Source organism: Cetorhinus maximus, chromosome 15, assembly GCF_964194155.1.
Source record: "Cetorhinus maximus chromosome 15, sCetMax3.hap1.1, whole genome shotgun sequence".
NCBI lineage: Eukaryota > Metazoa > Chordata > Chondrichthyes > Lamniformes > Cetorhinidae > Cetorhinus > Cetorhinus maximus.
Genome location: NC_135893.1, coordinates 85,754,059 through 85,771,747, shown reverse-complemented (window position 1 = coordinate 85,771,747; position 17,689 = coordinate 85,754,059). Strand labels below are relative to the sequence as shown.

The window sequence follows — 17,689 nt, the reverse complement described above, 5'->3', positions numbered from 1 at the left end:
TTGCCTCAATATCCCTCCCATTGTGTAAATTACACGCTGTGCACCAACTGTGGTCTTGCGAGAGTTGTATATAGAATTACATAGATTTGCATAGACTTTACAGCACAGAAATAGGCCATTCAGCTCAATCGGAGTGCTGCACTTGAGGCACTCCTAACCTTGCTCGTCTAACTCTATCCGTATAATCCTCCATTTCCTTCTCCATAAGATTAGAGCTACTGCTCATGCTGAGGGTGAATTGCATTGTCGGAATGGCTCATTTCCCTGTTGTAATCTGTAATTCTATATAATTGTGACACTGTTACTCTGGCTGAGATCAGCTGTTTTCACACAGTTTGCTCACAGTGCATTCATCCAGTGAGCTATCAGGAAAATCAATTTTTATTTTTAAATTGCATCTTCAAAACTTGATTTTAAACTGCCCTAAATGTACTCATTAGGCTGGAGATTAATTAATTGGGCTCTACAGCTTTGAGGCTCACTGTGCGATGTTTCGATTTCAGACCTTTCGCGCAGTCTGTCCTCCTGAATCATTAAATCCTGTTGTTTTATCAGACTTTTGAGAGGTTATGTTAGGGAACCAGGGACCCTTCTTACTGATTAACTGCACCTAAAACTTTAATGCTGCTCATATCTTCTGATGATGCTCAATACAATAAAGTACTTGCATTAGTGTGAGAAAGAATTGACGGCACAAACTAGCAGCATATCACTGAACAAGGACCTTATGGCTCAGTCTGTGAGCAGTTGTTCGTGATCACCAAAAGAAATAATTTAATAGGATATGCCTCTTGTTACTCAATATCCAGGATCAGCCATTAATTTTTAACTGCATTGCAAATGAGTATGAAATGGATGCTAGGCATTTTGATGATTATATTAAGTTATAGCTGCTGAGTCTAATACTTTTATGTAACACACAATTTTAACTGTCCTACAATTATTTAAGACCGAGATAGATAGGTTCTTGATTGGTAAGGGGATCAAAGGTTACGGGGAGAAGGCGGGAGAATGGGGTTGAGAAACTTATCAGCCATGTTTGAATGGCGGAGCAGACTCGATGGGCCGAATGGCCTAATTTCTGGTCCTATGTCTTATGGTAGAGAGCTTATTTTATGTAGTTACCTTTAATGCATTGGTATGGCTTGTTGGTCCTTTGCTAAGTTACATACGAGCATACAAATTAGGAGCAGGAGTAGCCATTCGGCTACTGCTCTGCCGTTCAATAAGATCATGGCTGATCTGATTGTGGCCTCAACTCCACATTCCACCTACCCCCCCCATTAAACTTTGACTCCCTTGTTAGTCAAGAATCTATCTACCTCTTCCCTAAAAATATTAAGAGAGTTTCAAAGACCTCAGAGAAAAAAATTTCTTCTCATCTCCATCTTAAATATGTTATTAATTATTAATTATACATTAATGATCTCGATGAAGGAACTGAGGGCTTTCTGGCTAAGTTTGCAGATGATACAAAGATAGGTGGAGGGACAGGTAGTATTGAGGAGGCGGGGAGGCTGCAGAAGGATTTGGACAGGTTAGGAGAATGGGCAAAGAAGTGGCAGATGGAATACAACGTGGGGAAGAGTGAGGTCATGCACTTTGGTAGGAAGAATATAGGCATAGACTATTTTCTAAATGGGGAGAGAATTCAGAAATCTGGAGTGCAAAGGGACTTGGGAGTCCTAGTCCAGGATTCTCTTAAGGTTAACTTGCAGGTTGACGCGGTAGTTAGGAAGGCAAATGCAATGCTGGCATTTATTTCAAGAGGTCTAGAATATAAAAGCAGGGATGTGCTGCTGAGGCTTTATAAGGCTCTGGTCAGACCACATTTAGAATATTGTGAGCAATTTTGGGCCCCGTATCTCAGGAAGGATGTTCTGGCCCTGGAGAGGGTCCAGAGGAGGTTCACGAGAATGATCCCAGGAATGAAAGGCTTAACAAATGAGGAACGTTTGAGGACTCTGGGTCTATACTCGATGGAGTTTAGAAGGATGAGGGGGGATCTGATTGAAACTTACAGAATACTGAAAGGCCTGGATAGAGTGGACGTGGGGAAGATGTTTCCATTAGTAGAAGAGACGAGGACCTGAAGGCACAGCCTCAGAGTAAAGGGAAGACCTTTTAGAACAGAGATGAGGAGAAACTTCTTTAGCCAGAGAGTGGTGAATCTATGGAATTCATTGCCACAGAAGGCTGTGGAGGCCAGGTCATTGAGTGTATTTAAGACGGAGATAGATAGGTTCTTGATTGGTAAGGGGATCAAAGGTTACCGGGAGAATGGGATTGAGAAACTTATCAGCCATGATTGAATGGCGGAGCAGACTCGATGGGCTGAATGGCCTAATTTCTGCTCCTATGTCTTATGGTCTTAAATGGGAGATTCCTAATTTTTAAGTTGTGCCCCCAAGCTTGAGTCTCTCCCACAAGGGGAAACATCCTTTCAGTATCCACCCTGTCAAGTCCCCTCAGGATCTTTTGTTTTAATAAGATCACCTCTCATTCTTCTAAACTCCAATGGATACAGGCCCAGCCTGTCCAACCTTTCCTCTTAAAATATCCCCCCACCATCCCCATCCCAGGTATCAGTTGAGTGAACCTTCTCTGAACTAACGCAGTTATATCCTTAAAGAGGCCAAAATGACATAGTACTCTAGATGTGGTCTCACCAAAACCCTGTACAACTGTAGCAAAACATCAAAATAAAAGCAAAGTACTGCGGATGCTGGAAATGTGAATTAAAAACAGAAAATGCTGGAAAAACTCAGCAGGTTTGGCAGCATCTGTGGAGAGAGAAACAGATTTAACATTTCAAGTCCATATGACTCTTCAGCAGTAAAGAAAAGTAGAAATGTGATGGATTTTATACTGTTTAAGAGGGGTTGGAGCAGGTGGAGAAAAATAGAAGGTCAGAGATAGGTGGCAGTTAAGGAGAATTTTGACAAAGATGTCTTGGAACAAAGGACAAAGGGAGTGTTAATGGTAGCGTTAAAGACTAAAGAAGGTGCTGATAGTGGCATAAAGGTAAGATAGAATGTGTTAATAACAGAACAAGGGTCAGCACTCTGTGAAAGTAAAGCCATAAGAACACATGACATGGCCCTGTGTTGGTGGGGGAGAGGGTTGGGGTAAAAATAATTTTAAAATTGTATTAAAAAATGGATTTAAATGGAGGAGATTTTTTAAATTTACATTTTTTAAATGTATATACATTTTCTTTATTATTTTTCCCCAACCCCCCCTTCCTCCCCCCCACATCTGCCACTTGTTCTTATGTTTTGCTTTCACAGAGTGCTGGCCCTTGTTCTGTTATTAACACATTCTGCTATCTTACCTTTATTTATGCCACTATCAGCACTTTCTTTATTCTTTATCACTACCATTAACATTCCCTTTGGCCTGTGTTCATGACATTTATGTCAAATTCCTCCTTAGCTCCCACCTATCCCTGACCTTCTATCTTGCTCCACCTGCTCCATCCCCTCTTAATGTCCATCACATTTCTACTTCTTTGCCTCTGACGAAGAGTCATACGGACTCAAAACGTTAACTCTATTTCTCTCTCCACAGATGCTGCCAGACCTGCTGAGTTTTTCCAGCATTTTCTATTTTTATTGTGGCAAAACATCCTTACTTTTATATTCCATTCCCTTGCAATAAACAACAAGGTTCCATTTGCCTTCCTAATCACTTGCTGTACCTGCACATTAACTTTTCTTGATTCATGTACCAGGACATCCAGATCCTTCTGTACCTCAGAGTTCTGCAATCTCTCTCCATTTAAATAACATGCTGCTTTTCTATTCTTCCTGCCAAAGTGGGCAAGTTCACACTTTCCCTCATTATACTCCATCTGCCAAATTTTTGCCCACTCATTTAACCTATTTATATCTCTTTGCAAACTCGTTATGCCCTCCTCACAGCTTACTTTCCTACCTGTCTTTGTGTCATCAGCAAATTTAGCAACCATACATTCAGCCCCTTCTTCCAAGTAATTGATATTGATTGTAAATAGTTGAGGCCCCAATGAGGCCCCAGCACTGCTCACTGTGGCACTCCACTCATCACATCTTGCCAACCTGAAAAAGACCCAAAATAAACTTGATGCTGTATCCTTTTGCAATACTAGTATAGAACTATGGTGTTGCCCACAGTGACTTGGAGGAAGCATTGTTTTATCACTATGTCCAACTAAGTCAGACAGCAGTCATCACTCCACCATCCTCCAACCTTTGAGCTGTGCTGGTGGTGAACCACGTCCCACCCACAAACAACAGGAATTGTCTACTTCTTTCCCTTGGTGCCTGTCAACAGGGTCTCTCTTCCCTTCCACCCCCACCCCCCCATTCCCTCAGTAGGGTTCTCTCCTCAACATGTTTTCTCTCCACCCTACAACATAGGGCACTGTGAGGGATGTCACAGTCTGCACATGTTGTGTTGCATCTCATTTATTTCCATTGGCCTCTATCACTTTGTTCATTCACTCTCCAGTATTAGCACTCCATGGGCTATAAGATGCCAAGGATGGGCAGAACAGTGACAGCCTCCAACTTTTCCCGAACAGAGCAGATCGCCATCGTCAGTACTGAAAGGGGAATAGGGTTTGCATAATATGATTTAAGAAAATTACGAAAAAATTACAAATTAAGAAATAGAGAGCATAGACTTGACCAGCAGGGAGTGAGGAAATTGATAGTGGCAAGAAATTCCATCAATGTATTACAAAACTTGGGTATAACATGCGCACTTCCTATTATCACAGTTTGTGATGACACTTTTCTGTCACCGTTATAAACTTCTCTGTCAACATTTCCCATTCAATTTTACTATATCAGTTGTCACAAAGTAGTTGCAGCATCTGGTCATTAGGTGGCTCTATGGAGCATTTCTGAAGTCTGTCTCCCAGTTCCTTCACTGTCTTATATATGAAAAAATAACATTTAACATTCATCACCTTCCTCATTAAAAGAATATTTTTGGAATTACTCTCTAAATAATTGTGAGGGGGAGGAGGGTTATACTTAAATTAAGTAGGGAAAAATGGCATCAATAAAACTCTGATACATTTCCTTATTTTGCAGACCTGAAAAGGAACCCCACTTCAAATTTATTTATTTCAATCACATGAACCTGGCTGAGAAAACAACCATCCACATGCGTAAAACAGCCAGCATGTCCCTGACATCGGTCCATCCTGACCTAATGAAAATCCTGGGGGACATTAACAGTGATTTCTCAAGGTACTCCGTTGATTTTCTTAAAGTAACACTTTTCAAAGGTGAGCAGTTATTCATGGTGGGCTTTATTTATTTGTGCTTAACTTGCATATTATAATTTACACAGAGCTGACGAGGATGAAGAGATCATTGTGAAGGCGATGACAGACTATTGGGTTGTTGGCAAAAAATCTGACCAGCGGGAACTTTACGTAATCTTGAATCAGAAGAATGCAAATCTGATCGAAGTTAATGGTGAGCGGACAGTGTTCTTAGAACTGAGCTTTCTAATCCTCCCTAGATTTACAAAGATTATACCAGAATTGAGAGGTGATAACTATCAAGAAAGACTGAACAGGTTGGGGTTCTTTTCTCTAGAAAAGAGAAGGATGACCTGATAGAGGTCTTTAAAATTATGAAAGGATTTGATAGGGTAAATTAAAGAAGATATTTCAACTTGTGGGGGAAGACTGAGACGAGGGGCCATAATTATAAGATAGTCCTTAAAAATCTAATAGAGAATACAGGAGAAAGTTCTTTACCCAGAGAGTGGTAAGAATACTGTGACTACAAGAGCGGGTCAGAGGCTGGGAATTCTGCAGTGAGTAATTCAACTCCTGACTCCCTAAAGCCTGTCCACCATCTACAAGGCACAAGTCAGGAGCATGATGGAATACTCTCCACTGGCCTGGATGAGTGCAGCTCCCACAACACTCAAGAAGCTTGACACCACCCAAGACAAAAGGAACCTGCTTGTCTGGCACCCCATATTCTACCTCAAACATTCACTCACTTCACATTGATGCATAGTGCCAGCAGTGTGTACCATCTACAAGGTTGCACTGCAGCAACTTGCCAAGCCTCCTTCAACAGCACCTTCCAAACCCACGACCACCACCACTTAGAAGGACAAGGGCAGCAGGTGCATGGGGACACCACTACCTGCAAATTTCTCTCTAAGTCACACACCATACTGGCTTGGAACTATCGCATATTGTTGTTCCTTCACTGTCGCTGGATCAAAACCCTCCCTAACAGCACTGTGGGTGTAGATTCACCACACGGACTGGAGCGGTTCAAGAAGGTAGCTCACCACCACCTCCTCAAGGGAAATTAGGGATGGGCAACAGCTTGCCAGCAACACTCGCATCCCATGAACAATTTTTTTTTAAAATATGGAACCTGCTACCACAAGGAGCGGTTGAGGTGTATAGTATAGATGAGTTTAAGGGGAAGCTAAATAAACACATGAAGGAGAAAGGAATAGAAGGAAATGTTGGTAATGAGATGAAGAGGGGTTGGAGGAGACTCTTGTAAATACCAGCATGGACCAGGTAGGCAGAACAGCCTGTTTCTGTGCTGTAAATTCTATGTGAAGTTTTTATATTGTAGCATCACGGGCAGTGACCATAACCTGATGGTCACCAGAGGTACGACTGAGCAGGCAGTGGAAATAAGCTATTTTGGATCTGGTAATGTGTAACGAGGCAGGTTTAATAAATGATATCAGAATAAAAGATCCCCTAGAATATAGTAGAATTTAGCATTCAGTTTGAGAGTGAGAAACTTGGGCCGGAAACAACTGTGCTAAACTTAATTAAGCTTATTACAAAGGAATGAGGGCAGAGTTGGCTGGAATGGACTGGGAAAGGAGTTTAGCAGAAAAGACAGTTGATGAACAATGGCAGACGTTTAAGAAAATAGTTCATAACTCACAACAAAGATATATCCCAGTGAGGAAGAAGGATTCTAGAAAGGGGATAAACTAACCATGGTTAACCAAGAAAGTTGAGGATAGTATCAAATTGAAAGAAAAAAAGATACAACGTGGCAAAGATTAGTGGTAAGCCAGAGGATTGGGAAAGTTTTAAAAACCAACAAAAGATGACCAAAAAAATAAAGAAAATAAACTTTGAGGGTAATCTAGCAAGGAATATAAAAACAGACAGTAAGAGCTTCTTTAAATATATAAAAAGGAAGAGAGAGGCCAAAGTGAGCATAGGCCCCTTAGAGAATGAGGCTGGAGAAATAATAATGGGGAACCAAGAAATGGCAGAGGAGTTGAATAAATACTTTAAATCAGTCTTCATGGTAGAAGATACTAATAGCATTCCAAAAATATTAAATAATCAAGGGGCAAAAGGGTGGGGAGGGGAAGGAAATAAATACAATAACTATCACTGGAGAAAAAGAACTAGGGAAACTAATAGGGTTAAAGGCCGATAGGTCTCCTGGACCTGATGGGTTGCACGCTTGGATATTAAAGGAAGTAGCTACAGAGATAGTGGATGCACTGGTAGTGATCTTCCAAGATTCCTTAGATTCTGGAAAAGTCCCAGAGGATTGGAGTACGGCCAATGTAACACCCTTATTCAAAAAGGGAGGGAGACAAAAAACAAGTAACTATAGGCCAGTTAGCTTAACATCTGTCATTGGGAAAATGTTGGAGTTCATTATAAAGGATGTAATAGCAGAGCATTTAGAAATACATAATCTAATCAAGCAGAGTCAGCATGGCTTCATGAAGGGGAAATCATGCTTAACAAATTTATTAGAATTCTTTGAGGGGGCAATAAGCAGGATAGATAAAGGGGAACCAGTAGATGTAATATATTTGGATTTCCAAAAGACGTTTGATAAATTACCGCACATAAGGCTACTTAATAAGAGCCCATGGTGTTGGGGGTAGTATATTAGCATGGATAGAGGATTGGCTAACTAATAGAAGACAGAGAGTTGGGATAAGGGGGACATTTTCAGGATGGCAACCTGTAACTAGTGGAGTGCCACAGGAATCGGTGCTGGGGCCACAATTATTTACAATTAATATTAATGACTTGGATGAGGGAAATGAATGTACTATCGCCAAGTTTGTGGATGATACAGAAATAGGGGGGAAAGCAAGTGGTGAGGACAACACAAAGAGTCTACAGAGGGATATAGACAGGTTAAGTGAGTGGGCAAAAACTTGGCAGATGGAATATAATGGAGGAAAATGTGAGGTTGTGTACTTTGGCAGGAAAAATAGAGGAGCTGAATATTATTAATGGAGAAAGACTGCAGAAGGCTGTAGCACAGAGGGATTTGGGGGTCCTCGTGCATGAATCATAGAAGCTAGCATACAGGTTCAGCAGGTAATAGGGAAGGCAAATGGAATGTTGGCCTTTATTTCAAAGGGAATGGAGTATAAAAATGGGGAAACCTTGCTAAAACAATACAAGACACTAGTTAGACCACACCTAGAATACTGTGAACGGTTTTGCTCCCCTTATCTAAGGAAAGATATACTGGCATTGGAGTCCAGACAAGGTTCACTAGGTCGATCCTGGGTATGGAGGGATTTTCTTATGAGGAGAGGTTGAGTAGGTTGGGCCTGTACTCATTGGAGTTTAGAGGCGACCTTATTAAAACATATAAGATTCTTGGGGGGCTTGACAGGGTAGATGCTGAGAGGTTGTTTCCCCTTGTGGGAGAGTCTAGGACCAGAACATAATCTCAGGGGTCGTTCATTTAAGACAGAGATGAGGAGGAATTTCTTCTCTCAGAGGGTAGTGAATCTGTGGAATTCTTTACCGCAGAGGGCAGTAGAGGCTGGGTCGTTAAGTATATTCAAGGCTGAGATAGACAGATTTTTAATCAGTAATGGAATCAAGGGTTATGGGGAAAAGGCAGGAAAGTGGAGTTAAGGATTAATAGATCAGCCATGATCTCATTGAATGGCGGAGTGGACTTGATGGGCCGAATGGCCTACTTCTGCTCCTACATCTTATGGTCTTATTAAAGGGCTATTGGCCATAGTACATCTTTTGTGTTTATAGATTATCCTTACATTTAAAAGCAGAGAAGGCCCAGCATTTCAAGTGTAGCCCACATTGGAGCATATCTGATGCAAGCCAAAAACTGAGATCTTAACCTTTTTGTTTGTATACAGACTGAGCTTTTATGTGCTTCTTTTGTGACTTTACAGGTTTAATTTTACTTATCTATTTAAATGTAAATGTACCTCAGGTAAAATGATTGATTAAATATTATTCTTTTTAGATAATGGCAACTTGCATTTATATAGTGCCTTTAACATAGCGAAACATCCCAAGGACCTACAAACAAAATTTGGCATAAAACCACATAAGGAGGTATTAGGGCAGCAAGAGGTAGAAGAGAGTAGCGATACAGAGAGGTTCAGGGAAGGAATTCCAGAGCTTAGGGCCTAGGCAGCTGAAGGAATGGCCACCAGTGGTGGAATGATTAAAATCAGGATGCGCAAGAAGCCAGAGTTGGAGGAGTACAGAGGCTGGAAGAGATGACAGAGATAGGGAGTGGCGAGGTCATGGAGGGATCTGAAAATAAGGATGAGAATTTTAAAGATCGATGCATTGCTGGGCCAGGAGTTAATGTAGGTCAGCGAGCACAGGGGTGATGGATAAATGGGACTTGGCCTGAGTCAATTGCTTGAGAGGAAATTGGTTGTCCTTTGGTATGTGCAGATTGTGTTTGTCATTTACATATAGGGTAGGTTTCAGGTAACAAGGACTAAGTGAAATGGCAGACTCCTGCATTAACTATGGATGCATACCGAGATCGTATCATTTCCTGGTTTTCGTTTCTGCCTTAAAACACCACAGTGTGCTCACAATTCAACATTTGTGCTTCATGACTTGTATTTTTTTTAAACCTTGCTGTTTTTTTTGTTGAGAAAACCAGGAATAAATTTGGACTTGAGCTCTGCAAGTTCCTCTGAAAATCTCTCTACCTCTCCCTCCTTTAAGATAATGCCTAAAATCTACCTCTTTAACCAAGCTTTTGATCACCTGTCCCAACATCTCATGTGGCTTTGTATCCAAATTTGCTTCCTAATACTTTGGGGCATTTTACTACATTAAAGGTGCTTTATAAATGCAGGTTTATGTTGTTGTAATTGTATAATGAATAGAGGAAATTCAGATTGGAAGGATCACACACCTGTCAGGGAGCTTGGACTATTTTTAAGCCACTAATTTAACTGGGGTCGGAGGGGGGGAATCTTTGCTCCCTTATGGCACATGACCTTCTCCACCTGATTCTCCTCCATGCTTTGTATTCACAGCATCACAGTATATTTACAACGCAGAAGGAGGCTATTTGGCCCTTTGAGACTGCACTGGCTCTCTGAAAGAGCATTCCACCTAATCCCACTCCCTTGCCTTATCCCCGTAACCTTGCACATTCTCTCTTTTCTGATATCAATCCAATTCCCTTTTGAATACCTCGATCGAACCTGCCTCCACCACCCTTTCAGGAAGCTTGTTCCAGACTCCAACCACCCTCTGGGTGAAAAAAATGTTTCCTCACCTCACATTTACTCCTTTTGCCAATTATTTTGAATCTGTGTCTTCTAGTTCTTGATGTCCCTTTGAGTGGGAACCATTTCTCACTATTTACCCTGTCCACACCCCTCAGGATCTTGAATACCTCTATTAAGTCTTCTCTCAGCCTTCTTTTCTCCAAGGAAAACAGTCCCAACCCCTCTAATCTATCCTCATAGCTACATTTCTTCATCCTGGGAATCATTCTTGTGAATCTCCTGTGTACTCTCTCCAATGTCTTCACATCCTTCCTCAAGTATGCCGCCCAGAACTGGATGAGGCCTAACTAGTGTCTTATACAAGTTCAACATGACCTCCTTACTCTTGTACTCAATGCCCCTACTTATAAAACATAAGATACTATATGCTTTATTAACTGCTCTTGTAACATGCCCTACCATCTTCAATGACCTTTGTACATATACACTGAGGTCCCTCTGTTCCTACATATCCTTTAGAGTTTCTCCCTTTATACTGTCTCACCATATCTTTCCTGCCAAAACAAGTCACCTCACACTCTGCACTGAATTTCATCTGCCACTTGTCTGCCCAATCCATCAACATGTCTATGTCCTTTTGAAGTTTAAGACTATCCCCATCACACCTAACAACATTTCCAATCTTCGTATCATCTGCAAATTTTGAAATCATGCCCTGTACACCACAGCCTTGGTTATTAATATATATCAGGAAGAGCTAGGGTCCCAACACTGACCCCTGGGGAACTCCACTACAAACCTTCCTCCCATCTGAAAAATAACCATTTATCACTACTCTCTGTTTCCTGTCACTCAGCCAATTTCTTATCGAAGTGTTTACTTTTCCTTTTATTCCGTGAGCTAGAATTTTGCTCACAAGTCTGTTGTGTGGCACTGTATCAAATACCTTTTGAAAATCCACAAACGCCACATCAACAGCGTTTTCTTTTCAAGCTTCCCTGTTACCTCCTCATAAAACTCCAGCAAGTTAGTTAGAGATGATTTTGCCTTAATGAATCCATGCTGGCTTTCCTTAATTATCTTGCACTTGTCTTAGTGATTATTGATTTTTAACGAGAAGTTTCTCTTCCACTGGGATCAAACTGACTGGCCTGTAATTGCAGGCTTTATCCTTGCACCTCTTTTTGAACAAGGGTGTAACATTCACAATTCTCCAGTCCTCTGGCACCACCCCTGTGTCTAAGGAAGACTGGAAGATTATCACTAGTGCCTCTGCAATTTCCACACTCACTTCCTCAGTACCCTTGGTTGCATCTCATCCGGTCCTGGTACCTTATCTATTTTAAGTAAAGATAGTCTTTCCAACACCACCTTCCTCTCGATTGTAAGTTCTTCTAGTATACCAGTTACCTCCTCTCTCACCTCTGCCTGGGTAGCAAGTTCTTCCTTTATAAAGACAGATGCAAAGTACTCATTCCACACTTCCGCTATTTCTCCAGCCTCCACATGCAAGACCCCTTTTTTATCCCTAATTGACCCTACTCTCTCTACCGCCCTTTTATTATTTACATGCTTATAGTAGACCTTGGAATTATTTTATGTTTGCTGCCAGCCTCTTTTCATGGTCCCTCTTTGCTTTCTTATTAGATTCTTCACTTCCCCTTTGGTCCTTCTGTATTCAGCCTGATTCTCCATTGTATTTTCTACCTGACATCTGTCGTACGCGCTGTTCTTCCTTTTCATCTTAACGTCTATCTCTCTCGTCATCAGGGTGTTCAGGATTTATTTGTCCTACCTTCCCCCTTCAAGGGAATATACCTTGACATTGCCTGCAATACTTTTTCTTTGAAGGTGGCCCGTTGTTCAGCCACTGTCTTTTCAGCCATCATTTGATTCCAACTCACTCGACTCAGATGCATTCTCATCCCATTGAAGTTGGCTTTCCCCCAATTAATTATCCCTGCTCTGGATTGTTCCCTGTCCTTTTCCATGATTAACCTAAACCTCATAAAACAATAGTCACTGTCCCCTAGAGACTCTCCCACTTGGATATTTGATCCACTTGGGCCAACTCATTCCCCAGAACCAGGTTCAAAAGTGCATGTCCTCTCGTTGGACTGGAAACATACTGCTGTAGAAAATTATCTTGAACACATTCCAGGAACTCTCGCCCCTCTTGTCCTTTTGTACTATTCCTATCCCAATCTATATTTACGTAATTGAAGTCCCCCATTATGATTGCTCTATAACTCTTGCACCTCTCCGTAATTTATTTGCAAATTTGTTTCTCCACATTCCTTCCACTAGTTGATGGTCTATATACTACACCAATCAATGTTATTGCACCTTTCCCATTTCATACCTCTAACCTGAGAGATTCTGTCCTTGAGCCCTCTGGAACATCCTCTCTCTCCAGTACTGTAATGCCATCTTTAATCAATATTGCCACTCCCACCCCCTCCCCCTTTTCTTCCTTTCCTGTCTCTCCTAAATATCTTGTACCCAGGAATATTTAACGCTCAGTCCTGCCCTTCTTTGAGCCAGGTCTCTGTTATAGCAAAATATTATAATTCCATTTGTCAACCTGTGCCTGCAGTTCACCAATCTTATTAATCACATTCCGTGCATTCACACACATCCACATCAACCCTGATTTAGGCTTTTTTACTTTCCCCCTTATTCTGACTCCATCTAATGACCTACTGTTGCCTACTCTAATTCTATCAAACTCTCCCAAGTATTCTATCTACCTTGATGCAACTGTCTGATATATCCTCATTATCAGTTAAACTTCACTACTTCCCACTGCCAGTTTTTCTCCTCTGCACTCTGAATTTTCCCTCAGGTTCCCATCCCACTGCCAGACTAGTTCAAGGTAATGTACTACACCCAGGAGGAGGAGGAGAATCCATCCTATTCCAATTATGAATGGGAATGAAATGATACCGAGGTTAAAAATATTAATTTTTGGTGACAAGTTGCATAGACTGGGCTAGTAGTCCCTGGAGTGTCAAAGATTAGAGGATGATCTAATTGAGGTGTTTAAAATGATCGAAGGATTGGTTGAGGCAGACAGAGAGGAACTATTTCCTCTGGTGAGGGAAGCCCAGAAAAAGGTGTGGTATAATCTTAAAATTAGACATTTTAGGGGTGAAGTCATGACATCCTTCCTCACAAAAAAGGTAGCAGAAATCTGGAACACTCTCTTCCCAAAAAGCTGTTGAGGCCAGGGTTCAACTGAAAATTTGAAAACTGAGATTGATGCTGCCATGGGTATTCAGGGTCACAGAACCAAGGATGGGTAGAGTTAAAGTACAGATCAGCCATGAACCAGTTGAATTGTGGAACAAGTTAGAGGGGCTGAAAGGCCTTGGAGCCACAGGTTAACGTTCTCATCACTGTTCCCACTAATGTGCATACCTGTCAAGTTGTTGATACTACCAGAACCTGGTGTTCTGATTTAGGACATGTTCAGTGATGTGATGGTTGCAGTTGACACTCTGGCTCAAGTCAAACTGAGAAACGCATACAGATCAACCATGATCTAACAAAATAGTGGAACAGGTAGCACATTTATAGATGTTGTCACTCTGCAGCTTAAGAGTCTGCAGGGAGAGAGGGAATGGGTTCCACCTGGCAGGCAGACAGGCAGATAGTGAAGAATCCCCTGAGTTCATCTCGCTCTCCAACCAGTATTCAGTTCTGAATACTGAGGAGAGTGATGGTTCACCTTCTGGGACTTGGCCAGAGCCAAATCCATGGTACCAAGGCTGGCTCAGCTGTACAGGGGGGGCAAGAAGAAGCCTGGAAGAGCAATAGTGATAGGAGATTCGATAGTTAGGGGAGCAGACAGGTGTTTCTGCAGCCGCAGAAGTGAACCCAGGATGGTTTGTCGCCTTCCTGGTGCCAGGGTCACTAGTTCACTGAACGGCTGCAGAGCATCCTGAGTGGGGGAGGGTGTACAGTCAGCAGTCGGGGACCACAACGGGTCCAACAATGTAAGTAGAAAGAGGGATGTGGCTCTTCAGTCAGAATTTAGGCAGATAGGTAGGAAATTAGCAAGCAGGACCTCAAAAGTAGCATTTTCGGAACTGCTTCCAACACCATGCGCAAATGAGTACTGAAAGAGGAAGATAAAGCAAATGAATGTATGGTAAGAGAGATGGTGCAAGGGTGGACCAAGACCACCCACAGATTCACCCACCTACCCCCCCCCCCCCCTTCCCCCCTCCCCCCCATACTCAGGGTGCTGTGCAGCCATTCAGTAAATTTGTGACCCTGGTACCGGGCTTTAGATTCCTAGGACATTAGGACCAGCTGTGGGGGAGATGGGACCTGTACAGGCTGGATATGTTGCACCCAAACAGAGCCGGGGCCAATTTCCTTGCAGGGTGATCTGCTCGTCCTTTTGGGGAAGGTTTAAACTAACTTGACACCAGGAGGTAATACTTGAGAGGAATACCAAGGTGCACAAATACTGGGAGAGACAGAGAACCCCACAGTAGGAAATAGTAAGGTGGTAGGTAGGTCCTGCATAAGGGGGAAAGTAATAAAGTCTAAATTAAGGTCACCATGCATGAATGTGAACGTGTGGTAAATAAGATGGGTGAGTTGTAGGCTCAGATAGCCATGCGGAAATATGATGTGATAATGGAGACCTGATTCAAAGAAGAACAGGTCTTCAGTTTGGTAGAAATTTGGAGAAGCTGTGATGGTTTTCCTTGGACAAGAGAAGGTTAGAAGAGATTTGATAGAGATATTCAAAGTCATGAAGGGTCTGGACAGAGTAGATAGGGAGAAACTGTTCCAACTGGTGGAAGGGTCGAGAACCAGAGGGTGCAGATTTAAGGTAATTGGCAAAAGAAGCAATGGTGGCATGAGGAATACTTTTTCACACAACGAGTGGTTAGGATCTGGAATGCACTGCCTGGGAGTGTGGTGGAGGCAGGTTTAATCGAGGCATTCAAGAGCGAATTGGATTATTACCTGAAAATGAAAAGCATATAGGGCTGCAAGGAGAGAGGGCAGGTCATGTCTCTAGGTGAATTGCTCCTTCAGAGAGCCAGCACAGACATGATGGATCAAATGGCCTTCTGTAACTGTACTATGATTCTATGAAGTAGCTGAATGGCCTCCTTTTGCAGCCATGTTCCAGAAGTGCACACAGATCAGGGATGCATCAGGCTGCAGAGAATGCTGAAGTTTGGTGCTATTTGAGCAGTTTAAGCACTGCTGGGCAGTTTTTAAGTTAGGTGCTGGAAGGTTCTAACTGTGGGAGGAGGGCATTGGTAATGATGAAATCCCAAACATGCCTAACATTTACCTTGTTCTTTCTCCAACTGTCTGTCTCCCTCCAGAGGAAGTTAAGAAACTCTGCACAATGCAGTTTAACAACATCTTCTTCTTAGATTAACCATCAAGCTCACCGCCCATTGTGGTTTCGGGTGTGGCACAGACATGCGGGTAAGCATTGGTGACCCTGCCAGCACAGGAAGTAACCGTACGATGCCATATACAGCAAGTAACTCGTGCTCCACTCTGCCAATGGCTAGTCCAGCATCCTCACTAATGCTACTTGTCCTCAAAAGGCAAAGCCCCACCTCAACTCACAGAGAGCAGTCGCTGTTATAGGAAAGTTTCATGGAATGTAAGATAATTAGATTTTAAATATTTATGATAACTGAATTAAAAGAATGTCAACTTTATCATTCCAGTCTGTAATATATGGCAAGCCTGTACTGTAAAAAAAAAATAAATTAACAGTAACATTTGAGTGAGATTTTAACTTCTTTCCAATTGTGTCTGTGTATTTTTGCTTTATTTATATATTAACCCTCAGTTAGGAGGGTTGATCATTGGATATTTTGTAGAAAATTATATTCTCTAATGTAAGGCAAATGATCTTCCTAAATAATATGGGCCTTTTTTACACTTTAAAATTGTGGGTTTATGCCTGAAGTAAAAGCTGTATTTATGAAGGAGTGTTCTGACTCAGCAATACGAAATGTGGGTTATTGTCGTAAAGGTTAGTCTACAGCTATGTACTGTGTAACTTGGCCTTCAAGTAAGACTACGTACTCTGTAATATTTGCGGACATGAACGCTTGGAGCAAAGTGTAATTATAATTTGAAGAATTCATTTATTTTTTAAGAAAATCGAGTTAAGTAATGAAACTGTCACTTGGACATAGATCCTACATTTGTAGTTATAACTTTTATTAAAGAAATTGTTTCAGAAACTAGACGCAGGAAATATTTGCATTATGTAAACATTTTGTACATGAAATGGACAGCTAACCTAACACAATGGAGGCTCTTTTAAGATAATGGAAAAGGAATGATCCATTGTCACATATCGATGCCTTCTCTTGTGTTGGTCTTAGTGGTGCCCAGCTAAGTCACGCTCGTAGGATTTTGCCTCCCCTTCCTCAGCGCTAGTTACAAATTTACACAACCTCCTAGTCCTAATTGCAATACCGTATCTTCAAAATGCGGTCTAATCCTCAAATGTTACCTCTTTAGATGTCTGATCTTGTATGTTGCATGCTGTAAATTCTCAATTTTTTTGTTAGAAAAAAAGTTAGCACAACTTTTGTACCTCAAACTTACATTTTTCACATCAGACAAGTACAGGCGTATACCCGACAGGCTGTATTTTAGTGTTCAAGAATTCTGCCACCTCGTTTTCCCTGCTACTTCAACTTAAAACAAAACGGGTTTTCTGAGAAAAGGTGCTGATTTATCCATGTAATGATGCATATTTTTTAAAAAATAAAATAAAATCTATCTGCTCTAACACAAGACTCTGTTGTGTTTCTACACTGTACCTAAAGTTGTGCAAATTCAAGATACCAGTGAGAAAATTAATTTTAATGTGACACCGTTTAGCTTCTGGGAAATAAAATCAGCGCTGAGTTTGATTTCACTTGCAGTGAGATTTTATATCCTCTTCTGCTGATGCTTCTGGCTGCTATGGTTGCTGATTGCAGTTTGTAAATTACAATTGAAGTTCTGCTCAATGGCCTTTACTGAACTTGCAAGCAGGACAATTTAATGATACTATCAGGTTTAATCAAAGTTATATAAAAGAACAAACTTGCATTTATAAATATATAATATAATTCAAAAATTTGGTATTAACAATTAGAATTATGCAGTGGAAATATTAGAGCAAAATGTTAATTCAGTGCTA

At 41.4% G+C, this 17,689-nt stretch overlaps 1 protein-coding gene across 2 annotated transcripts in view; it reads left to right on the top strand.

The window, feature by feature from the left end:
- Nucleotides 1-17,298, top strand: part of ccz1 (CCZ1 vacuolar protein trafficking and biogenesis associated) — a 49,261-nt gene extending 31,963 nt beyond the window's left edge. For both annotated transcript variants that reach the window (XM_078558876.1, XM_078558875.1), the window contains 3 exons: nucleotides 5,082-5,240; nucleotides 5,344-5,471; nucleotides 15,855-17,298. In XM_078558876.1, the coding sequence (XP_078415002.1) occupies nucleotides 5,082-5,240; nucleotides 5,344-5,471; nucleotides 15,855-15,910 (343 nt within the window). In that variant the 3' untranslated portion in view covers nucleotides 15,911-17,298. The remainder of the gene's footprint in view (nucleotides 1-5,081; nucleotides 5,241-5,343; nucleotides 5,472-15,854) is intronic.
- Nucleotides 17,299-17,689: the final 391 nt, after the last annotated feature.